This window comes from Colletes latitarsis, chromosome 9, assembly GCF_051014445.1.
Source record: "Colletes latitarsis isolate SP2378_abdomen chromosome 9, iyColLati1, whole genome shotgun sequence".
Classification (NCBI taxonomy): domain Eukaryota; kingdom Metazoa; phylum Arthropoda; class Insecta; order Hymenoptera; family Colletidae; genus Colletes; species Colletes latitarsis.
Genome location: NC_135142.1, coordinates 16,681,958 through 16,708,374, shown reverse-complemented (window position 1 = coordinate 16,708,374; position 26,417 = coordinate 16,681,958). Strand labels below are relative to the sequence as shown.

General features: G+C 34.2%; 2 protein-coding genes across 4 annotated transcripts in view; one reads left to right on the top strand and one right to left on the bottom strand.

Moving 5' to 3' along the window:
• Positions 1–26,417, top strand: part of LOC143345523 (alpha-glucosidase-like) — a 123,076-nt gene that overhangs the window by 1,272 nt on the left and 95,387 nt on the right. The window lies entirely within an intron of this gene.
• On the bottom strand, positions 5,193–25,297 carry LOC143345464 (uncharacterized protein KIAA0513-like). Of its 3 annotated transcripts, none has more exons than XM_076772611.1 (10): positions 25,040–25,297; positions 18,517–18,788; positions 15,333–15,616; positions 14,768–14,809; positions 13,004–13,105; positions 11,923–12,083; positions 10,177–10,363; positions 9,865–10,087; positions 9,645–9,739; positions 5,193–9,261 (listed from the first exon to the last, which is right to left on the bottom strand). In XM_076772611.1, the coding sequence occupies exons 2-10, from the start codon at positions 18,786–18,788 to the stop codon at positions 9,197–9,199; spliced, it is 1,431 nt and encodes a 476-aa protein (XP_076628726.1). In that variant the 5' UTR covers positions 25,040–25,297; the 3' UTR covers positions 5,193–9,196. The 3 variants fall into 3 exon arrangements, with proteins under 3 accessions (XP_076628726.1, XP_076628727.1, XP_076628728.1); XM_076772612.1 differs by having other exon boundaries at positions 25,145–25,297; XM_076772613.1 differs by lacking the exon at positions 14,768–14,809 and having other exon boundaries at positions 5,194–9,261.

The window sequence follows — 26,417 nt, the reverse complement described above, 5'->3', positions numbered from 1 at the left end:
TGTACGGGTGTCGGAGGAACCCCGGGGCGTCCTCTCTAGTGTAGGCTTTTGCGCCCGGACATTATGTGTGAGAACCGTGGAGCGTATGTTTGCGAAAATGAGTTTTGCAATTTTTTAAATATAGGGTTAGGTAGGTAGGTAACTTACTTTCTGGTATGTGTGTTAGATATAAGTAGGTAGGGTCAGGGCAGGACTGCCATAGGTCCTGTACCTGTAGTTCGATTTGAAGAGTCGAAACGTTAGCCGATCCAAACGGATTGTACCGTTTGTTTTGATTTTACTTTCGATTCTTGGAATCCTGCGGCTTTGCAGTCGCACTTCGCGGTCGCGTTCGCTCGCGGTAGTATCCCCGAAACGCTCGTCCCGCTCGAGTTTCTGCACACCTGGTCCGATAACGATTCGTAGAATCGTTGGAGGACTGTGTATTGCACAGAATCTCGAGCCTTGGTTTAAGTTTCAGGCTTTGGCAGGACCGCCGAAGAAAGAAGAGACTCGATGGAGTCGAAGAGGCCCTGACAAACTGTCGCAAGAGTGGGCTGCATCAAATGGTTCTTCATCTTCATCTTCGGATGAGGATGAAGAGTCATTCCATGTCACTATTGTCGCCTGTAGTTGTAGTACTTGTAGTTTTTCAGATGGCACCTTCTCCAGCATTACGAAGCAGCCTGGAACGGTTGTACGCATTAGTAAAATTAGTGTTGCGCATTATTTAATACGTGATTTTATTAGTGTCGCGATATAGGAATATTATCGCTTTTGCTTCTAGAATTGCATTGCGACTAAGATCAATATATCACGATAACAGTTAGAGTTGCGAATGATGAATATTTTTCGCGTTTTCATTCAGAGTAGTGTCGCGAATAAGAATTTTGATAGCGGTTTGTTGTGAGTGTTGAGTAGTATGAATTATTCGCGTTACTTTGTCTGGCTACAATTGCAAATAATTTACATTGATTGTAAAGTTCCATTTAGTGTTGCGAAGAATGAGAAATTTTCGCGTTTGCTTTTTTAGGTTAGAGTTGCGGGTAGACACTAATCGCGGTTTGTAGTAGCGTTGCGAAATATAAAAATTACTCGCGTTGTAAATGTAACAACATGAATTTTATTGTGATTGCTTTTAGTGTCGCGATTATTTTTTCGCGTTTACTTTCCAGAGTAGTGTCCAACAATTACAAAGCAGCTGATTTAGCTGCTTCAGCTGAACTTCTCCGGTGTCTGAGACGGCTGTTCCTAATTTTGAACCGCGACTGAATTCTGGTTGCTGAATTTTCCCCGTCTCTGGTCCGTACAGCTTCAGTTTGTTGAAGAAGTAATGAATTCTTCTAATTTCATTTCCTACCTTTGTAAGCGCTGTGATCGTTTTCTATAGCCCGTTGGTAAGGTTGCGAGTGATACCGACATGATAATGGGGCTCTAGAATCCCATGGACCTAAAAAATGCGCTAGATGTCACGTCTAGGCACTTGTCTCACAAACGAGATATACGCGCAACTTGCATCAGAATTTTTTTTTCTATTGTTTAGCCTCCCAGTTTTCTAAACTTGAAACAGTTGAATGTTTAATTTTGAGGCTACTTAAAACTATTTAAAAATTGCTATTAAAATTGACAAATTACCTGGAATCTTTGAAAGGTTGAGAAACATTATGATACGACGATTATGGTCTTACCACCGACGAGGTATACGAGTAGACCTTTCACTTTATGGACTTTCGCGGCCCAATTTGACTGCCATACCGACCTGAAAATTCGGAGGTGATTTTAGCGTCCTCTTCCCATGGATGGCGGTCAGTTGAGAAACTATTCACTGAATTAATATTGATAGGCAAACAGCTATAGTGTTGCGTAAACACATGGGAGTTGACTATGGAAGAGATTAAAATTCATTTCTGAATCTGTTGGTAACGTTGCGAATGACACGAAAATGATAATGGGGTTTCAAGACCCCATAAAAATGGGCTGAAAAAATACATTGGGTGAAAGATTTACTCGTATACCTCGTTTCAGACAATACTCTAGAATCTTTGATGAATCAATGAGAATCCAAACTAACCTAGCAAAGAAGCTCTATATTCATGATGACCTATGCAAGGCGGATCGCAGCCAATTTGCTAATATTATTTAGTTTTTAATTAATAATTGCATTATTCAGCTAAGAGTGATACGATTATTAATTAAACGCTAAATAATATTACCCAGATCTCACCACGTGGAGGTTGCTGCGAATGGAGACCCACCCTAACCGAATCCCATCCACCCTCCATTAATAAAGACCTTCTGTGACCAACGATCGTTGGTCGAGGAAGCAACAAACGAAAGTGCAACCAATGAAAGGTGCACAACCAACGAAGAGAGTATTTGAACCAAAACGAGAGTTTGTATTCAAATAGAACCCTGCCTGACATAATAGTTAATGTACATAGATAACGTTGGTCGAAGAAGCAATAAACGGAAATGCAACCAACGAAGGAAACAACCAATAAAAGAGTTTTCTGAGAAAGGATTTGCCTGTAAATGCCCATTAACAAAACAACAAAATATAGCCTGCCTGATAGAATAGTTAATACAGACAACTAAACTCCTGCCTAACTATAAATCTAAATTAATATACATCCTACCTATCCGATTATTTAACAAAATACATTAAAATATGTACCTCTTTGATGTTTCTGTTGTATCTTGTGTTTATCCCACGATGATTTCCTGAAACACAAACAAAACAATATGAAACAAAATTGTAACAATTCTTAATTCTTACTTCTGTAAACCTACAACTTCCATAGGAATATGCCCTGTAACAGAAATTTATTTAATAGATTAGAAGTAGAACAAACAAAAATTTGACATTCGTAAAACTACAGATACTACAACTACAGGCAAGTGCAGTGACAAAGTGAAAATAGTACATAATATATGTTACTTTGATTCTACAATGTATTCGTCGCAAAATATCTTTTTGCACGTAAATCTAATTTCAAGATGAATATAATTACAAGTAAAAGATATTAGAATCATGACTCTACTTTCGATCGACGGTACGATATTTGTCATACTAAAAATCGCGGCGTGCAAAAACATCGCACGTTTAAATAAAACGCGACGCGACGCGACGCGTGCTCATAGTGTGCAGTGAGTGTGGGTATCAAATTGATCCCCCCCGGCCTTGATTATCAGAAAAGCAAGTCACGGTTGAAACTGGTCACTCTACTTCTCTACGTACACCGCCGGGTCCTTGAGAACACACGATTACAAAAGGACCCGACTTAGTACTGAGAAAGGACCTGAATCAAGACCTCTCGACGTCGGTTATGCTCTTTTCCGGATAAAGAGGAGAATAATCCCTCCGCCAAGGCCCCACTTAAGCTGAACCAAGCTGCACCGGGGTTGAAGCGGTTAGAGTTATCAGACCTACTACACAGGTGATCACGTGTTTCATTCCATTAAACAGAGGTGATCGAGCAAAACTCTCTGGTCCTTTCAGTCGAGACATAATCTCGGAAAGCGAGAACCAGAGAACGAGCGAACGAGAGAAACTGATGTATGTACTCGTTATATATTCATTTTAAAATGAGTGTCAAATTTCAAATAATTGAATTTACTATGACATTTGTCATCTCAAAAATCGCGGTATGCAAGAAGATTCGAATTTTAAGCAAAAGATCCGAAGATAAAACAATATACATGTGTTACTACTCACGCGGTCATTACACTTGCCAAAGAGAACACGTATACAACCATTCACCCATGTCGGTTAGGACGTTTCATCCTACGACATGGGGGCCGGAGGAATAAAAATCATATTCAACTCACCGATTCTGACTGTTACTCACCACGGCCCGGCATTGGTCAGCATTGGTCAGCATTGGTCAGCATTGGTCAGCATTGGTCAGCATTGGTCAGCATTGGTCAGTCCTGATCAGCTCAGTTCACTAATGGCCAGAGGTAGGCCCCCGAATTCGCGAGACCCGATCCCCCTGGGAGATCCAGGGGTACTGAGTGAGTACGCTAGCAGTGACCCTTTATATGTATACCACTTTCTAAGGTGGAAGAGTGGGGAAACGGAGACCAAGTTGACAGTTAAAGACAGTTTGGTCTACCGAACAACTATTTCGTTTAGCTCTACCTTTTGGATTCCTGGACCTTTGATCTTGATGTCAGCCTCACTGTTGACCATCGATGACCATTACCTAATCGTTGTTGACCAGTGAATAACCAACGACCCATTAAAACCACGACGAAGTCGAAGATTAAAGTCTTCTTACGAGGATCCCCTTACAATTTGATGCATGATCTTTTTAACCTTTTGTTTCACTTTGGAAGAGTGTATCTCATGTTATAAAACAGTCATGGTACAGCGATAGCGTTCATCCCACTAGCGATAGGTATATTCTTTACCTCGTTTATGTGTAATAGGTATACATGGGTTGTAAAATAAAAATGCCTGGGCAGTTGAGACTCAAAATCGTATGCAGGTTGACACAAATCAGATTTCAGCTGTTGTGAAAGCAAGAAAGAAAGACTCACTTTCGCCTTCTTTCTTGAATTTCCGAAGCTGACCAAAGCACCTAAGTTCACGTACACATGGCTGTGAATTGGTGTGTGTAAATGGAGGGGTAAGCTTACTATGGGCACCGGTCTGCCGTCTGATGACACTGTTATGAATCAATTTTTAGATTTATCAAGACACATATGTATAACCTCCGTATCTGTAGTATTACTCATTTGCTATTCGTTAATTTTTGTTAATACGTGTCTTTTTGTACATCAATTCATACCGAGCGAAAAATTCGGAGATGATTTTAGCGTCCTCGTCAGTTGAGAAGCTATTCACTGAATTAGTATTGATGGGCAGATAGTTGTAGCGTGTGCGTAAATACATGTGAGTTGACTATGCAGGGCTTAAAATTTATTTCTAAATCTGTTGGTAATGTTGCGAGTGACACGAAAATGGTAATGGGGTTTTACAGTCCTAGAAAAATGGACCGAAAAAATACATTGGGTGAAAGGTCTACTCATATACCTCGTCTGTGGTCTTACATTCGAGCTGAAGATAATAAATTATCATTACTGGAGCACAAAAATGGTCATCATTTTGAAACAAAAACAAGTAAGGGGCATTTATTAGGGGCTGAAGTAGGTGCCACATGTTACGGAAGTACTTTTATAATTTACTTTAATTATTGAGAATATTCTAAATCTATTAATGAAATGTGTTTGTTATATCAGTAAAAGTTTATCATTGTGACAAAGTAGTTTATTAATGTACGCTAACAATTTTCGCTGAAAGTGCAGGCAGATATACAAAATAAAATAGTGCGCCGCTTGAATTTCATGATATGTCTTTAAATACAAACTCGTGTGTTACATATTTACATGAATGTCGTTAAAGAAAATTCGCAAAGCTTATCAATGAAGATCTGTGAACAAGTTTCGTGACGATGTTTGCGAAGTATCATAGTCGACTTATAAGCGATGATCCTCAACTCGAAAATTCAACAAATTCTGAAATTTTGGAAATATATAGAGTGTGTATGTATAGATATGTATCATGCAATTTTTTTGCTGCCCAAATTCATTTTAAGGGATGTAGAAATTCACTCTCAAATATTTGGCTATTTTTGATTTTCTTGCACTAAAAGATATTGTTTATATTGTTTTTAACTATTTCAACCAGGGACTAAGATTCCACGTAAAAAATAAAAACTTTAAAAATGATCGATTTTTGTTTATAACATTTATATAATTGTTTTAAAAAATTGACAAATCATTCATCAAACGATAAATTTAGTTTTAAGAAACTTTTCTTTGAAAATTCTTTTTTCTATCGTGTATAGTTTCTAAATTACAAGAAAATAAAAAATAGCCAAATATTTCAGGATGAATTTCTAACCCTTATAGTGAATTTGAGCAGCAACATATATTGTGTACGTAATTCAAAGTTCCTGAATTTTTTAAATTTCCGAGTTGGGGATTATCTGTTAGATGGGAATAGGTTTTTAATTTTCTAATAGATTTCTGCGTCGCTTATAAGAATTGTTTGCAACAATAACTGCAAGTCGAATGAAGTAATCATTGTTATAGAAATTCGCTAAATTGTTTACTAGAACGTAACGTTCTAAAAAGTATTGGCAACAAATACCGTGCCAACTACTATCTGATATATCGTAACATATTCTGACTCTACTTGAAATTACAAAACAAGTGGAAGTATTTCTTTCGAAAGTGGTAACTATTATTTCTAATCGGTTATGCTTCTGCATTTACATCCCGTATTAACACTAAACCTACCGCAACCGGTCAAATGACCGTTTTTAAAATTTCGTTTAGAATTTCTAACACACAATATTATTTTACCGCCATTTAGCTTCACGACTTTTCTTATAGTATACGTACAATGAATTTTACAATATTCACGTCTATTCTTATTGTTTGTTTTCTGAGAAAAATATGTAGTCTGTCTTGTCTACCATGACCGCTCATCTGACTGTTTGAATGCTTTATATTTTTTTGTAAAAAACTGGACAAAATTTGGTATAAAATTCTGGTTAGCTTTCAATGTAAATAGGAAATGTATGTATAAGATTAAAGATTGAAGGAGAGAATCTTCAGTTTCCAGTCTTAGAACAATCTAACAGCATGTTAAAAATAGCTAAATGTTAGACGCGTGCAATTCCGAAAACATTAGTTTTTTATTAATTATTGAGCTATCGTTAGAAGCGGCAAAGCCTCCCCTTTAAAATGGCTTTGGGTTTTTGTCGATCGGACTTTCCGTTTTCGAGATATCGTAATTTATGTAAAAGGTAATTTTTAAAATTTCGCTCTCCACCTTAGAAAAGGTTATTAACGCGCATTAAAAATATTAAAACTTTAGACGCATGCAGTTCCGAAACCACTAGTGTTTTATTAATTATTGAGCCATTGTTAGAAGCGGCAAAGCCTCCCCTTTAAAATGGCTTTTGGTTTTTGTCGATCGGACTTTCCATTTTCGAGATATCGTAATTTATGTGAAAGGGTATTTTTCTTAATTTGACTATCTCTGTCTCCGTCTGACGCGTCGCGTCGGACCTCTCTTTCTCGTACGTGACTCGTGAACGCGTGACCTAGTTTCGGCGTAGTATTTCCAAGAATTTACTACGCACTGTTTATTATTTTCACGCGCGTGAGTTCATTCATCCCAATGAACGTAGGCAAACGCTTCGGACCCATATGTCTTCGAAACTAGCCACCACATCGACGCGAAACTAAAATCGCTATATCTCCGGAACTAATAAAGCTATCGACTTGTTCGAACGCTCATTTTAAAGGGCATTTCATTCTCTACCTAATGATCATATCACATAGTATAATTTTTGTTATCTTCTATGTTTATTTTGAAATTTACTTTGACGCTACATACCCAAAGAAGTTTAAGCAATTCCTAGTGATCGTACGAGTAGTGTACGATAAAACTGGATCACAAATTTTTTATTTAATTGAAAATTAATTTAAATTTAAATACACGATGTTTGCGTAATTATTAGCCAGTACTTTTTCTTAAATAATTGTTTTCTCTAGAACTAACTACGGTATCGACTTGGAAATTCATTTTCAAAGGCGTTTTGTCTTCTATCCGATGAAAATTAAAAAATGTTTTGGCATAAAAGAGAAGAATATCTTACGAATAAATATCGAAACACAACTTTCTATATATACAGAGTGTTTGGTCACCCCTGAGAAAAATTATAATGGGAGATTCTAAAGACTAAAATAGCACGAAAATCAAGAATACCAATTTGTTGATGGAAGCTTCGTTAAAAAGTTATTAACGTTTAAAGTTCCGCATGTACTGAATTTTTTTCTCGAAAATCCGGAGGATTTTGGGGGTATGTCTATTGACTAAAAATGATTATAATTGACCCCAGCAATTAAAAATAATTTTTTTAAAATGATCTGAAATTTTTTAATTTTGTCGAAAAATTTCACACCTCGAATTTTTTTCTAGAAAGTGGATAGGATTTCGGGGGTATGTCTATTCACCAAAAATGATTGTAATCGACCCCTGCAACTGAAAATAAGTTTTTTAGAACAATTTGAAAAATTTTGTTTCCCCCGAAAAATTTCAACACCTACCTGAATTTTTTTCTCGAAAGTGGGTAGGATTTCGGAGGTATGTGTATCCACCAAAAATGATTGTAATTAACTCCTGCAACTAAAAATAATTTTTTCAAAATGATTTGAAATTTTTTAATTTAATTTTTTAATAACTTTTTAACGAAGCTTCAGTCAAGAAATTAATATTCTTGTTTTTCGTCTTGTTTTGGCCTCTAGAATCTCCCATTAAAATTTTTCCCAGTGGTGGCCGAACACTCTGTATAATGGAAAAATTAGAAGTACGTTGCCTCGTAAAAGAGAAAAAGAAAAACTGGTTGTTTGACCGGTCATGGCAGGAATGGGTATACATAAAGTGCCGGTAGGTTTAGTGTTAAAAGCCACACGCTTCCACATTGCGAGAATGTGTCAGGAAACGAATCCTTCTCCCGTACAGAAATATATCGCCGTCAATTATCGTAAATAATTACCAATATCACGATTTCGTTTCGCAAAATTTATTGTCCGTTATGCTTACTATTTAAGTACGATTGGAATACGGATGTCTGGTCAGTTACAATAAATTCAACAATTCTGTTCGCTTCAATGATCAAAATAGTTTTTGAATTCAATGTATTTATCATCTCGCGTGGCCTGCGTTCTTAAGATGTTATCGAATAATCAAATCCAACAAAGAGACTTAAGTAAGTGAGTCGATTCGGTTAAAAACCTCCTCCTAAATGGAAATATAATTGCGATTCCATAATTATGAAAGTTACGATATAATAAATTAATTGATATATGACGGATACATTGTAATTATGGAATCTCATTTATAATTTCTCAGAGATCTCTAATACGTTCGAATTTCCATAGTTCTGTCTAGTTAAGCTTAGGAACAGGCTGTTCTCTGATCTCAGAGTTAATTTGCACCGTTTCGTTCAGTGCACGTGTTTCGCTCGTTACATCGTAATGGAATTGACTTCCTTTTACTCGAGAATCGCACGTTTCGTTTCCTGGAGATTTGGTTTAATTGACGTCACGTGGATCTTGCCTTCAAATCGTGTTTTAGTAGTCGAAGATGTTTTGGTCAAACTGTTTCCGTGACTTGTTAGTTTAAGATGAAGGAAAACTACCGCCAGGGTTCAGTCTCATCGAACATTCTTTCTATGTTGTCTCGCAACATGTTCTCTTGCTCTGTAACATCGAAGAATTCTGTTTAAATGGTTGTTAAGCGGAGTAACGTTTCCAATCCGTATTTTTTATTCTATTATCTGTTATGCAGAACGCTTTCGCAAGAACGTAGTCTACAGGTCAGAATAAAAAGGCACTTAAAAACTTAAATTATATTAATAATTTAAAAATCAAAGATTACCAGGAGTAGAGTTCGAAGAATATATTAGAATCATTTTGAATGATTTTGAATAACTATAGTTTGGAAGACAAATTGTGTTATACTTCTTCTAAACTTCTTTCGAAACATGCATTAATATTTAATATTTAGAGGAACGACTAAATTTTCAAATGAAATGATTGATTTTGATCTAGTTCAACTTAAGTTGCTTTTCTAATGAATTTACCTTTCGTTAGATTTGCAATTACACATTGCTTTCTAAGAAATTCCAAGCACAGAGCACGAGAAAGTCCAAACGCATGCATATTACACGTGAACGTCCTGAAAATTGGATACATTAGGTTTATCTCGAGAACGTTAATCTTAAAAATGTATAATTTAACCATTCTGCCAAACAGAACATGGACTAACCAGGCCCAGAAATGGTTTCTAATAAATGCATTTACCCGAGTTGCCCGAAAACAATGTTAGCCTGAAATCTACGATCCTCGGCAGCTATGGCTTCCTGATCGAGGGATTTCGGTCTTGGAGGAACAGGCCTCGAAGCTCTTTCGCATTGCACAGCATCGAAAAAGGCTGCAGTCCAAAATCTCATCGACGTCCATATTGGTTGTACTCGTAGATGCGTGTACAAATATTCTCGATATGGCTCCAGTCCTGGCACTCCAACTGTTTCGTTCGAAACGCGCGGGTTCAAAGTTTAATGATTTTTTTTCGATGGATGAAATTAAAGGGCGAACGAAAAATGAGTTCGATACCTTCGTGGTAAAACGTGAAACACATGTTCATGAGACTTTTCGCGGGTGCAAAATCGTCAGCCTCGTGGCATTCGAAAAGCGCCACTGCAAAATGTTGAGCCAACGAGTAAAACGAAGCTTCTGTCACGCAAGGGCGAGCTCTCCTTGCATTTACTACTCGGGAGAACCATATTCTGCCAGATTCTGTCTGCAAAACATTTACATGCCTTTTATTTCTCACTCTTCAATTGTATACGAACTGTAAATACTAATTGTAAGAGACTGTATTATCGAAAGTGGGTAATTTCTGACGATCTTTGTTCCTTAAAATTAATGATGTGACTAGTTAATGTTCATCGTTTTCCAGATTTTTGTCATCTTTATTTTAAATTAATCCCTGAGTGTTCATTTTCGTATATAATATTGTAACAATGGTCGATATTTAAGATAAATTAGTAATTCGAATTGATACAAATTATATTTAATATTAATTTCATTAAATAGAGAAAACTCTCTACTTTCAAACAACTTATTGAATGTAATACCTCAAATACTTAAACATAAAGTCTAGGATAACAGCAACTAAAATGGGGGGCTAATTCCAGTCAGTTTTTTTATAACATTGCTGTTTTTTTAACATAAATGACATAAAAACATAAGGGAGTTCTGAAAATAGCAGAATGAAGTCATAAAGACTTATTAAAGGCTATGAAGATAATTACTAAAGGAAAGATGACAATAAATAAAGTAACACAATTATATTTTTGACCTTCTTTCTGTTTTAAAGGTTGAATTTTGTTACAACGTAAATTTATAGCTTTTTCGTCAAATTAATACAAAGTAGACAGTTCTAAATATTATTTAATATAAGAACAACTAAAAAATTTCTAACTTATTCAAATTTGATAACACGTTTTGCTTAGATAGCCGAAATTACCCCGCTTTACTCTACGTCATTTTAAACATTTGTAATTATAATTAAAGCATGTAATAATTATCTAATTATTGTGTAATTAATGCGTGATTACATGTAATTGTAATGTGATAAATGTAATCAACATTTTATTCAATTTTGCCAAGTAAATACGTATTAAAAAAATTCATGAATTTCGATAGAAAATGATATACTTAAAATAAATTTAACATAAATAACTCGCGAGTCGTATTACCCAAATGTTGGTAAGTGGTTGATATTGATTTTATTTTCCTTAAAGTACGTTGACAAAAATAATCCGAGAGACGTATTTTTATATTTATTCTCAATCTCAAATTTATTTCCATGTCACAACTATCATTTGTGCATTGAATATAATAAATAAAATATTTCTATACCTTGTTTACTTTGTTGCTAAATAATAATTATGCTAAACGAAGAAGAGAAGAACGGCACCATAATGAAATGACCGCTTCCAATTCTTCCGTCGCTTTTAGTTCTTCTGTCTCCCCCCCCCCCCCCCTCTTTGTCATTTCTGAAATTAATAATAACTGGTCCGGTTTACAGTCTATAATATACGAGTATTTCATGCACGATATATTTGAAAGTTGTGGAGATGAAAATTATTTATGGAATGCCAATTTGTGTCTTCTAGCAGCTGTTTTGTATCTTCAATTTAAAATCGGGTACAAACAAAAGGATGCGTGTTTCTTAGATTTTCGTGTCTACAGCCGTATTTCAAGGAGAATGAAATCGATTCCGTAACACCTGGGTAAATAGCTCTTATTGGCGAATCGATATTTGTTCACGAAATTTAATTAAGCGATACATACAAGAACCATTTGACCGAAGTTTGCCTTCTGTTCTTGATCAATACTATTCGGAGCGTCGAATAAAAAAGGCACGAAGGTTTTCATAAAGTCTGCGGCAGCTTCTTCGGATTGGCTGTCAGCCGATAAACTAGAAGCCCACGATTGGACGGATCCCGATGAACCTAAATTATAAATATAAAATTATAAAAACCGAAGAACGATAGTAGCGCGCATTTAAAAATCACTTTTTCTAGATTTAGTTGTTTTTAATTTATAAGCATTACTTTACAACGAACAATATAAATTACTCTATTGACAGACACTGATATTTTAAATATTCACGTTATACGATAGATATTTACGTAAAGGTATTGTTAGAATTTCTTTACGTGTAATCCATTGTGTATATTAATTTGAAGGGCTCACGTATAAGTCATGTTTAAAACTTATACACTGGACCACGGAGTGAAAAAAAAACAATTATTAAGAATGTAGATTTTTAACTAAATTTAAATACTTTGCCAAGTCATATCTCCGTAAACAATTTAAACAAAAATGGATCGTAAATATTTTTCAAATGATCATTGGTCATATTCCATATTTTTCAATTCAACTTACATTTAAAAGTATATCAATTTATACATTTAAATGCTACACTTCATATAATATCAAGTATCTATTCACAGAACCGACTATTTTTGTTAAAAATTGTACGGTTAGGCACAAAGAATTATACGTAAGTCGAGTCAAGGTTTAAAAAGGTTAAGAAGCACTGGTATTGAGTACCTCTACACATTTTTGTGGCAGCACTTCGGACTCGTATAGTATAATTACTTCATTTAAATTGAGGGAGTTTCGACATTCGTAAAAAATTTGGATTTTAATTACTTTAGTAGCTGAACACTTTTGTTCTCAAGATTGGTTACTCTATAAATTTCTGCCATGAAGAACGGTACAATTCATTTAGAAAAGTATATTAATACAATATAATATACAATATGAGTTATTTCTAAAACTGATGTTAAGTAAGCTCTGCAGATATTATCCTAATTCGATTTTCGAATATTTTTGACAAAGATTGTTTTGTTTCGATTGACTTCACCTGATCTGTGCCACATTCGACGACCGTCCATGTTCGAATCTAAACTCGTGCTAGGTCCGTATCCATCCTGATCGCTCAACGAGTCGCTGCTGCATGGCATATCTGAAACAATATTCTGCAGGAAACTCTCTTCTAATTGAATGGCAATGTATCTACTCTCCTAATTAATACTCCAATTTAGTGCTTGTGCCACGTCAAGTTTGTTGCTTTGACACCTTCAGGGATGTGTCTAAACTAATGTTTGAGACATGTATACACAAACGAGGAAGGTACAGTGACGCTACCTTACTATTAGACAGTAAGGATCTATTCACACACTTTAGGAACGGATAGTGGTCAAATAAGCGCAAATTCTTGCGTTTAAGAGGTTTGAGATACACAGTGCACACCTAACAGAGGAGACATTACCTTGAAATTGAATACAATGCACTACTGTGAGAATTGCAAACAGTACCATGAAACGTGTTTTTGAAGTTACTTCGTTAAAAAATTGTTAGAAATTTTGCGTAATAAACGAAGAAATTTACCTTGGATAATCTCAATCGATAATAATTAAATTAATATGGTCGACCATCTTTATGAAAAAATACGGTTTACATAAACTATAAAAGTATATATTTTTAAATATTCCTAAGTTTGAATGCTCGTTTAAAGTTTTTTTGCGAATAGTATATGAATTGGCAAAATATTTACCGCTATGACGTGACATTTTCTTTATGTTTGCCTCTGTTTACTAAAAAGCAAGGACTTTTTACGAATTTTAATTTATAGAATTACACCAAAACGAATATTATGTAACACCACTCATTATTTTAATGAAAGTGAATTTAATTTTTTGCTTTCTTTTTTTACATAGAATCATCATCAGTGATTAAAGTAGTTCAAAATAATGTAAATAATATTTTTTTAGTACAAATTTTTCCTGTTGTGTTCCTCCCCTGCTTACTGTTCAAATATAAAATAAAATCATTTTTACGTAGCAGTATCTAATGTATTTAACACATTTTTTTAAGTGTGACACATTATCTGGCACATTTGGAGAAAAAACATTAGAAAATTGAGATAATTAAACGTATATTGTTTTCTATTGAATTTCGACTATTGATAAATACAATAAACGCTTAATTTGCACTAAAAGATATTGTTTATATCGTTTTTAACTATTTCAACCAAGGATTAAAATTCCATTTAAAAACTAAAAACTTTAAACACGATTGATTTTTGTTTATAACATTTATATAATTGTTTTAAAAAATTGAGAAATCATTCATCAAATGATAGATCTAGTTTTAAGAAGAAACTTTTCTTTGAAAATTTTTTTTCTATCGTGTATAGACATTTTCTTTACCTTTGCCTCTGTTTACTAAAAAGCAAGGACTTTTCACGAACTCTAATTTACAGAGTTACACCACAACGAATATCAAATAACACCACTGATTATTTTAATGGAGGTGAATTTACATGAAAGCGTACAAAGGGACGTTTTCCACCAAGGGGCACAGACTTTGTGGGAATCTAAATACACTATTTATTCGCGTCGACAGAAAAGTTTCCACTATATTTTATCTCCGACCGCGTTGTGTTTCGTGCATCGTCCTCGCTGAAATATTGATGGGAACGCGTGGATTCTGGAATTTGTCGTTCGTGATACTTTCAGCGAAACTTTTCTCTCGATGTACCGCGAAATTGAGGCACAGGGGTTTCTGTGAGAGAGAGAGGAGACCTGCGGTGGTTCACAATACATTCACATCAACGTTCATTTACCTAAACGAAAAACGATCGTCTGATAGCGGGTCGGGGCCCTTGCTTTGTGAGAAAAAACAAAAAGACGAAATGTATTATACAAAATCATTTTCTCAAAAACAAACTTGCTATCATGCTAAACATAGCATACGTATTCGTACGAAAAAAAATAGATCGTTTTGAGGTTGAAAAGTAGTAGGAATATATCCTTGCAAAATCGATTATAACGTTACGTTGCAAATTACGATAACATCAAGAAGAGTGAACAAGGGGTATTTAGAAATCCATAGAACCAACTTTGTATGCGTTTAGTGCTCATCAAATTAAAAAGAAAAGTATACAGAAGGATTCGAAAGCCAATCGGTTCAGGGTTAGAAGAAGTTTCTTTCATTGTTCTCTATTAACGATCAGTTGATCTTATTTGGCTTGTAAATATTGTAATCCTTTATTTTGTAACTTAAAAATAGCTGATTTTCAAAATAATGTTCAGTAATAGTTTTTTCACTTACTTTGAAATATACTAAATGGATACAAGTAGAATTTTCTTAAAAGCATAGAAAGAAAATGGTTGTGTTTTATCGCTCACCTGCTTTATAATTTAATTTTTCGTACGGGTCAGGTCCCGTGGCTTTGATGTCTTTTTCCTGAAGCGGTTCTATACTCTCTTGGCTGTCTCTATCCGGGCTATTATCTTCCTCGATTTTGTTCTCTTGCTTTTTGTTCGTTGCTGTTCTCGAGGACGCTATTTCTTCGTAGGTCATCCCCGGAGGATATTTCCTCGCGCATCTCGACATATTGGCGCTACCTTGGCGCTCTAGTTTGTGCCTCGCGATCGCCTCGTAATCCTCGTACGACAATCCAGTTCCGAATCTGAACAAGGATGACACTGATATACGACATCTCGGGATGAGACTTTTCTCATGGATTATCCAATCGGTTTTCATTTGATCGTTGAATTCAACTTTTTTCAAACACAGAGGAAACAGTAGAAACGTAAGATAGGACAAAAATACGAGACGTCAAGGTTTTGAGCGAATTTGTCACTGTTCTTTTGTTTAACGAATGTTTTCTGCTTACAGCAAAATTTTGTTTGGCTTAGTTTGTGGTTTCGAAGAAAATGCAGAAGGTAGGTTGTTGTATAATAATTTCACGAATTCTAATTTACAGAATTATACCACAACAAATATTAAATAACACCATTGATTATTTTGATGGAAGTAAATTTAATTTTTTGCTTTCTTTTTTACATAGAATCATTATTAGTGATTAAAGTAGTTCAAAACAATGTAAATAATATTTTTTTAGTACAAATTTTTCCTGTTGTGTTCCTCCTCTGCTTACTGTTCAAATATAAAATAAAATCACTTTAACGTAGCAGTATCTACTGTACTTAACACATAATATTTTTTGAAGACACATTATCTGGCACATTTGGAGAAAAAATATTAGAAAAGTGCGATAATTAAACGTATATTGTTTTCTATTGAATGCAGAATGCAGAAGGTAGATTGTTGTATAATAATCTATATAGATTATATGACGATATAGAATATATCCTGGTTTTGAGTTTGATATAATAGTAAAATGTGAAATGGCAAGTTGGTAGCGATATGAGATTGCTTCGTATCGATTCAGGAAGCAGCTTTTCCGATCGAAGAATGGGGACAAACTGCATCTGTAATTGCAGTCGATACAGCGTCATAGAATCTTTTAAACTTTAGTTCAATAACTAGATACGGGATAAAAAAAGATCGGGGATTTTATGTAGAAATCATTTTAACAACAATTATGTACCAACGTATTTCCCTTTTAGTCTCCTATACCTTCGAAATCTTTTTTTCAGTCTACAAAATTGGCGCGATGAGCAGAGGTCGGAGTTAAGTCTAGGTCTTCCTGCGATTTTCTCAAAAGTAATACTGTTTCGTATTATTATCTCCTTTTTTTTTAAAAAAAAAGAGAAAAATTCTACTCTGAAACTCTCGAGGACAAAAAATAAAATGGGTATCTTACATTTCTACTTCTTCCGCTACGTTAATGATCGAAGTATTAGCATTATTTGCAACTGCATGGATAAAAGATTTCCATCCCAGTTTTAACAAACACAAAATAGTTATTTAGAATATAAAAACACAGGTATGGGTTTGTTTAATCTCTATGTTGCTTAATTATTTTTGTAAAACTCGATTTCAAAGTTGTCGCTTCATTTATTATTTCCTCCGTGTTTAGGTTTTTCTTTAATCAATTCAGTTGGTCCTATAAAACATCGGATTTTCTAGAAAAACTTTACATTTCTATAACTTGCAATAATTGTCATCGGTGAACTTAATCTAAAAGTTACATTAATTTATTTAGTTGAATTTTAATTTGTAGTAAACTTAAATAAAATTAATGTGAGTTGAATAAACCTTAGGGATTGAATCTAAAATTTACATTAATTTATTTAATTGAGTTCAATCCTTCAACGTTTTTTTCTTTAAGGCGTGATTCAAGTGTTTGAAAAAGTGGTAATTAGTAACAAAGATAGCGAATAAGATAGATCTAGAATAGTTTCTTAACGAAACTAGTTTATTTTCCGGTCCGATCGATGTGCAACATGCGGCCAGGCATTATCATAGATCAGTATTACGCCATATCGATTATCTAACGCAGGTTGTTCGATGAATAATATTACTTAGCAATATTTAATCAAGGTCTCACCTGATCTTAAGTAATAACGAACAATAGTAATTGCAGAATACCAAACAGTCACCATGACCATCCTTGGTTGAAGACTCGGCTTCGGCAGGTGTCTCGATTCTTAATAAGCGTTTGAGCTAACTTTTTTTTATCGCAAGTTATAATTCGATGCAAAAATGTATCGTCCCATTAGACGTTAAACATTGTGAAATTATGGAACAGCGTACGCCAAGTTTTTCTATAAATTTTCCGTACAGTTAAACATGTAACAGAATTAATTAAACTGGTCGTCAACGTAATTCACTGTCGTGGTTCGTATTAGCAGAACGAAATTCGACAAACAAACGACGCATTGTCTGTTCATTAATTTTGCCTCCGCCATATGTTGCATTCAAGTTTTGACAGGCTGCAGCTCTTTTCGGAGAGAATAATTTGTGGCAGAAAATTTTGAACACCCGATATGGAGCCATCTTTTAATGACACACTTTTTTTTTAAATCGATTCTAAACGTCTAATACTTCACGATATTTCATATTTCTTATTTGTATGTACATTCTATCTACAGGTGACGAACTACGAACTAAAATATTTCTTTTTCCACGTCTACAAAATAGCGTTAATATTTCACGTGGGAATAGTTTCTGTCCTAATCTGGCCAACAAGTAAAAACGCGTTAGCATAATTATTTAACGACAATGTATTTTAACATACATTAATAATTTCAAGAGATAAAAAAATCCAATATTTCATATACAACGATCTAAGATGTAGAATCTCTGAATCTTCCATGAACATTTCAAAAATAATATACAAAAAAATAATTGGAAAGAAAGGAAATTAACGTACAGAAATAGAAATAAGTATATGTTACGGTACAAAGACGATGTAAGTTATATACCGTTACTAACCTTAATAATAACGAAATTCACTGTTGAAATTATAATTTGAGAATAAACTTATCGTAGAAAACGAGCCAATTAAATTTAATTCGCAAACATGTTGGAAGTAAATATTAAAAGAATACGAACTGTTGTTAATGTGTCGATTAATAATGTCTGTCGTGTCAGAAATTATTTAGGAGAAAAGAAGCGTACCTGGGGGGCCTTAATTTTCTTCTAGACAACTGTTCTTCCGGTTTGTCAGTCTGAGGTGGTGCTTGTGGCGAAGAGGACGGCGTCGACGGGCTCGTGGTCAATTCGCTTTCTTCTAAACTGCTACTTAAAGCGGACCCTATTCTGCTTCCTAGACCCTGAAGATACTCTCCGCTGCCTCCCAACGCAGACCTGACAGACCTGAGTGCACCTCTGGTGCGTCCAATTAGGGACGCTCCACCGGTGGATGGTAGCGCTGTCGTTACGTCCACCATCTTTTGCAACACAGAAGTATAGCAGTTTCATTAAATATTCGACATCACGATCGCTGCACAATACCATTTTCGACGTGTTTCATTAGCGTGTTCAGCGTTTAAATTTCTAAAGTCGAAGTTTCGTAATTTTAACTCTCTATTTTAAATTTGTGTTTCATCGGTGGAACCTTCACAAGTGTTGTCGCTTTTCAGTTATTTGTACTTTTAATGGTAGACGTTTTAGCTATGTGTGTTTCGTTTCCATTGTAAAAGTTATTTATTTCTGACAAATTTTTTTTTTCTTGAGTTTAATGTTGCATCGACTGCAAGGTCATTTTATTAGATTTTATTATATAATTGGATTAGATTAGATTGGGTTATATTTCTATTTAACGAATTTATTCACTAAATAAAATAACGTGAACGTAAACAACGTGAGTGAAAAGGCGAGTTTCGGCCAATAATACTATTTCACGGCCTAACTCAACTTAATCCTAACTTATAACTTGAACGTGAGAATCTCTATCAGTATGTCCTCTAACCTTGATCGAATCAGCTACAGGTATAACATCAGCTTACAGACAATAATGGATCGACCTACATTTACACACCGCAACAAATTTCAGTTGAAACATTTGCAGAGTGAATCACCAGCGTCGCGGTAAGGATCATTAATTTGATCGAAAGTACATCGCAGTGCATTTTATTATTCGAATGCAGATAACTAGATATATAGTGGAAAATTCCGCTTTATTGGCGAGGAAAAACGACGAGCCAAATACCTTGGATATTTCTAAATAAAACCGACTCATTTGCCGATAGCGACATATGGTTGCATACGAAATCGTGTTTCATCCATTTATGAACATAGAAATATTTATATTTGTTAATGCAATTTCAGGAGTGGATCGTTAATGGATTGGTGAAGTTTTCTCGATGAAAATAAGTCGAAACACGACCTTATTCGGACTATTTTTAATTATATGTAATTGAAAGACTTTCAGAAATGAACGTCTAATTAAAAATTAGACTATTTTTAATTATATGTAATTGGAAGACTTTCAGAAATGAACGTCTAATTAAAAATAGTTCGAAGGAGGGTGTTTGGACTCATTTTACCAGGAAAACCTCACGATTCTGCTAATAATATAATATTTACATTAACGTTTCATATAAATAATCGTAAGCATGCGAATACTTTTGTTCTGGTAAAAAACGGTCCACCGTGTACATTTTTTATTATTACTAAACCGTAAAATTGTTTGATTTTTCTAGTTTTCTGTACACATACTTTAAAGGCTTTGAGACAGTGGTTTAATACAAGTTGTAATGAAATATTCTCGTGTCTGATTTACACGCGAATTATTTTTTATGAATTATTATATGCTGTATATAATTAAAAATACAGAAACTGTTAATTTTCATTGGTGGTTGATACAACAACATGCATGCGCTGACGCTTTCAAGTTTTAGCCACCCAGCGCACGTAATGAGAGTCTCGTTTGCTGTCATCTATCTCGCTTACTCTTACTACCCATTCAACCTTCTTGTTGGTCGCTATACGTATACGTAGTTCGATCGTAAGCCAAGATAAAAAAGACCTCGGCCTTCCTTGATAACCAAAACTCTGCTGACTCGATATTTTACAATTATTTAAAAAATGTTATAACTAAGTCGCGTACTATGTATTATTCGTATTTTTTTATCTGTTTGAGTGACTGGATACAGACGAATTAAGTTGAATCTTCTAATCTGCATAATCAATGTTGTATTTTTTATTTACTTGCAAATAATGATCAACCATTGTTTTTAAAACAAATATTTAGAAAACAAAAATGTTTTCGTTAATCTTATAGTAGTCATTAAGGTGTTTCCGCGACGACTTACTTGGAAATAGTTTCAGATATGTAATAGAAGCTACATTTTGAATGTATGTAGGTCACTGGGAACATTTATGTGCATGTGATGACGTAACATTGGAGCATTGTACGCGAGGCGATAAAAGTTTGCGAAAAAAGGAGGTTGAATTCTGTAACTTTATATCGAGTGTGAAATACTGATTACATATCGATGGAACAGACAAATTCGTCGAAAACTGCATAAAATTTGTCCTACTAATAAAATATCCTTATTTATCGTGCACAAAAATTACATACACATATTAGTAACTGGAGAAATTTTGAAATTATTCGAAGAATATTTGTTTTGTAATTAAAAGTATTATAGCTTGAAAAAGAAAATAAGTTTATATTTTATAATTATTTATACAAATGTATAAAATTATTAGTTGAATTTAAGGAAATTCTCTTGAAGTTTGGATTCAAGGTTCTGAGTAAACTTTGTCTAATATACTCTGTCACAAAAATTAAGCAAACACTGTTTTACGTCAGTTTTTAAATATTCTTATATAATAGTTTGCAGCTTTCCTTCGTTTCGGTGACCGTCTTATCGCTTCAACGTCAGTTGAAACTCACGTAACATGGTAAATCGACACGTGCGTATAGTTACTAATTATACAGTAAGATATGCCGTTATCAGATATTCCAGTATTGTAGATTTTGTATTTGAATAACATGTTTCGCAGCTTGTGGTCTTTTAACTTTCGTATTAGTAATCATTATTCGAAGAAAAATTGTGTCACGGTTTATTTCTCTTAACAATTTATGTTATTGATCTTCCTGCTTCAGAGATGACTACCACACTGTGTATGCCTACAAACGAAACTGTATAAACATTGGTATGTTTGCACAACAAACATCATTTTGCTTGTCGCATCAATAAAAAGATAACAAATGTGTTTTACTATTTTCGTAAGAGAAATGCAAACCTTCTAAACGTAAGTTCTTATCAAAAACGGGTAACTTTAAATAAATTAAAATATAAGTATTTCAATTGAAATTTATAAGAATAGTTATGAATATGATTTCTATGAAGAATAGAAACATGAACATATGAATTGCAAGCAATAATTATACTCTAATAATTTCAAGTAGTCATACAGAATGTCTCATCGGTAAGTTAATTGTTTGATCATTGTTGTGATGATACTAAAAAGATTTAAAGAAACTGCCTTCCAAGATTATTTCTAAGTCATTGATATTTCTCTAATAGAAGTAAACACTTTGTTTCCTTACGTGTTGCAACAAATACGAGGCCTTAAATCAAAAAATATTTTAATCAAACGTATATGTTACACATACTACAATCTAAAATATTATAATGTGGTTTTAAACTTTAAAGCTAGATGTCAACTTGCGATCATGTTATTATATTTATATTAGTGATAAAATAATATTAATACAATACGTTGTAGGAGCAAGAATATTGATGACTATGGAATTTAAAAAAATTATCTTGAGAAGAAAGTCATCAATCGTATTATTCTAGTCGATAAGAAGATTCATTTTTAACAATAACGAGATGATTATGAGACACCCTGAGGAATTCTTCAAGACACGCGTGTACAATTACATGCATATGTATAACCATCACAGGTTCCAATATCATTTCAAAGCGCACTTTTATCTCTTCTCTTTAACTTACGTACGTGACACAATCTATCCATTAATATTTACGTCAATTGTTGCGTTCACAGCGATCTGTCGCTCTGTTATTCTTATCGTATGTGCATTACGTGTATATAAAGCAAACGAGACCATTGCCATTACCGTCCAAGATACGAAACAATCACGGATATCCTTTAAGATAACCTGCTCTGTCGAAACCACGCACGACATTGGTAGCAGGATAATTCTTATTCGATGAGTCAAAAGTACCAAATTTATTTTTGAATATCCTTTTTAAATGTTACAGTATGAAAATGGGTTCCTTAAAATTATTATTTAAAGAAATAACGAAACTGTAGAGTCAGAGAGAAAAACATTTACACACTATGTAGTTTGCATTTTAATTAATAATATCTTTGTTTGTATAGCTTTCGGTTAAACGTAATTTATTAAAATATTTTAGAATAATTTAGGTATGATTTATTGGGAATTGATATTTTATTGCAAAATGGAAAATAAATACTGTAACAGAATACCAAAAAATATTCGTAAAGTCGCAAATAATTTTATAAATGATATAGATAATACATTATTGTAATTAATATTTGGTTCAACCATTGGTCCTTTTATGCCAACAATATGTTTTGCAAATCAGTTTTATTTCATACCTTGTTTCCTTATTTTTCTTTTCAATTCCTTTCAAAGATGTTTTGTTGATTTTATATGTGTTTTGAATTGCTATATTACAATAAATTATAGCCATATTAAAAACTGAATTATTATAAAATACATCACCGAAACTGGTTTTCAATTTGAAGTTAGATTGAAAAGATATTGATTATAATGCAAGGCCTACATCATTTCATGTATATGAAAACATTTTTCCCTGACTATAGCTACTCAAATAGAGTAGAGCACCGATAGAAACACGTGTAAATACGTGTAGACGGAAAAGGTTAATAAACTTCCTAGTTTATATATAAAAATATATTGTACATCAAATAACAATGGCAGATTAAATTCATTAATATGGATTAATTTGTGCTAAAACACCTGTGTCGAAAAAAGTAACAAGGGGAATTTCAATTTCTGTACCAGTTTGCATACGCAGTTTTCAATTTTATTCAATTAATTAAAATAAAAAAGGCGAAGAAGAGGAGAATCAACATCGGTCAACAAGCAATATTTACCCATTTAAGAAAGGAGCAGCGTATATAGTAAAGTGATAGACAGATATACAATGTGTCAAAATAGGTGAAAATAATTCATAAATTTATAAAACATATTTATACAAACTTCCATAGACAAGAAAATAAGCGGTACCAAACATATTGTTATGTACGTTAATAGTGCACGTAATACTTAAACACGATTTTTGCGAAACTAGGTTTTTCGTGTTTGCAGAATATCTCCAGAAATAATTAAAATATTAACAATTTAAAGCATATGTTCTATTGAAAAAAATATTTATTATAATTATTTCTAGTGTATATTGCTGAAACGTTAAGTTTAACGTATGAAACCTTATGAATACCTGTTATAATAAATGACTAAATTATATCTTGTAATATTTAAATGAACTAGCATTTTTTTAAATTATACGAGAACGTATCTTGTAAGTCATATCATAAGCAAATTCTATTTTTGATTGAATTTCTTGTAAGTTATACCATAAGGAAATTCTATTTTATATTGCTTTTGGAAGAAGAATCGATCACAGTTTATTTTAAAATTAGGATGACGAGGAAGCTAATGTTGAAAAAACACAGCCCTCACAGAACGTCTAAAAGTGAATCATCGATCGTGTCAACATCTTTATCGAAAGTTCGACGCCACGAGAATTTCAAATTAATCTACCAGTATGTACTGCAGGGGTGGGGGTGGAAGCAATATCTAGCAACAAGCGTGCCAAGGCTATTGGGATTCTAACTGCAATTTGACGTGTATTTCACCGCATGCTTCACTTTTTTCGAACATCTAATAATTCTCCAACCGTTATTTATAGCAAACAAAGCTATACACCGACTGTATTAACAACGAAATTATATTAATATTAGTAAAAAACGCTTTTTACAGTTACGAAAAACAGCGTTGAAAAGCATTACAAACATAAATTAATAAATATTTTAATTTTCATTTGAATTAAATATACACAACATTGACAAATAATTGAAATAATATTTTAAGAGTAATCGGAGCCGTAAGAGATATCTTAATGTGTTTATATCAAAATATTCAATCAAAAATGTATTCCACGAAGCAAACGGTAACGTTTGAAAAGAACGATCAGGTCGCGTGTCGATTAAACTTCAACATATCGTTTGGTATAATCGAGGTAAAAAGAATCGAATGGTTTCACAGAAAACACGATTGGGAATACATTCCAGCAGGACATCACTGCATTGCAGCTTTATCTATACCGCGCTGTTCCGCAACATACGGGCCATTGCTCAATTACGATTTCCCAGAAAGTATTTATAGTCTTCAAAGTGTTATCGGTTTGTACCCCTTTTCAGACACGACAGGATGCATTTCAATAGTTTGGGAAAATCATTTCGCATACGGTACGAAGAATCAATTATCCGGTACTTCGAGATCAAAGGAACCAATTTATTAAAGAAAAGAATCATAGTAACGGTATCTTGAATTTATTAATATGCAACCAAATAACGGAACGTCAAGTTTGATACGTACGATAAATTTAAATTAAATCGACGAAAGTATCTAGCGCTAACGTACGATTGTCAAAAAAGAAACGTATTGTACCTTTGAAAGTGGCCCTCGTCACGGTTTCACAATACAGACTCTGTTTTCACTAGTTTAATAAAATGTTTGTTACGCGTTCCGATCATTGATAAATAAATGATGTACCGTTCAGTGGTGAAGCAAGTGATCCAGTTTGGATGTTAAAGCGATCCTTGTCACGATCACTGTGGAACACGTGTCTGACTATGAACTGTTCTTTCGACCGCAACCGCTTGAGCTCAGTACTCTGTGTACGGCGAACGTAGCGCAGTTGCTTCTACTGCTATCTGTCCGACTTGCATTATCCTGCCAACATGTGATCCAATTAATACATACGCATGCGCCTGTCGCGATCAATACAGATTTTGTAGGCTTTGGACATTGGTCGATATAACAGAAACGCTCTTTCATTTACAAACGGCTAATAACGTATCGACTAATGGTAGCAAAGTCGTCAGTTTTACCATTCAATGGTACACAATAGACGTTGCAGCGCAGACCAGGTATACGAGCACAGACGATGTATACGAGTAGACCTTACACCTTATGGACTTTCGTGGCCCAATCTGACTGCCATACCGACCTGAAAATTCAGGGGTGATTTTAGCGCGCTCTTCTCATGGATGGTGGTCCGATGACAAACTATTCACTGAATTAGTATTGATGGACTGACAGCTGTAGTGTGTACATAAATACATGTGAGTTGACTGTGCTGGGATTGAAATTCATTTCTAAATCTGTTGGTAATATTACAAATAGCATGAAAATGATAATGGGGGTTCGAGACTCCATAAAAATGGGTCGAAAAAATACATTGGGTGAAAGATCTTCTGGTATACCTCGTCTGTGACAATACTCTAGAATCTTTGATGAATCAATGAGAATCCAAACTAATCTAGTGAAGAAACTCTATATTTATGATGACTTATGCAAGGCGGATCGCAGCCAATTTGCTAATATTATTTAGTTTTTAATTAATAATTGCATTACCCGGCTAAGAGTAATAAGAATCATTAATTAAATGCTAAATAATATTACCCAGGTCCCACCACGTGGAGGTTGCTGCGAGTGGAGACCCAAAGGGAGATAGATGGAATCCAAGTTCCATCGATCTCCCTTTTGTAATTTTACAATCTGAATGACTAAACTAAGAAGATAGGAGGAACCCAAGTCCCTCCGATCTTCTAGTTTAGTTATGCCAAGTAATTGTTTGGTTTAAAGAAGAGTGAAGCTAAATCGTGAGAGACGCGACGCGACGCGATGCTGAACCGTACAGCGGATCTTTGGGATCGAACCTACTGCACTTGCTAACTCGATCTCTATAGAAAAATGGATGCTGCATCCCTGAATCGAGGTCTCCATTTCTCCAACGCAACCCGCCGGGAGCCCGAAGGACCCG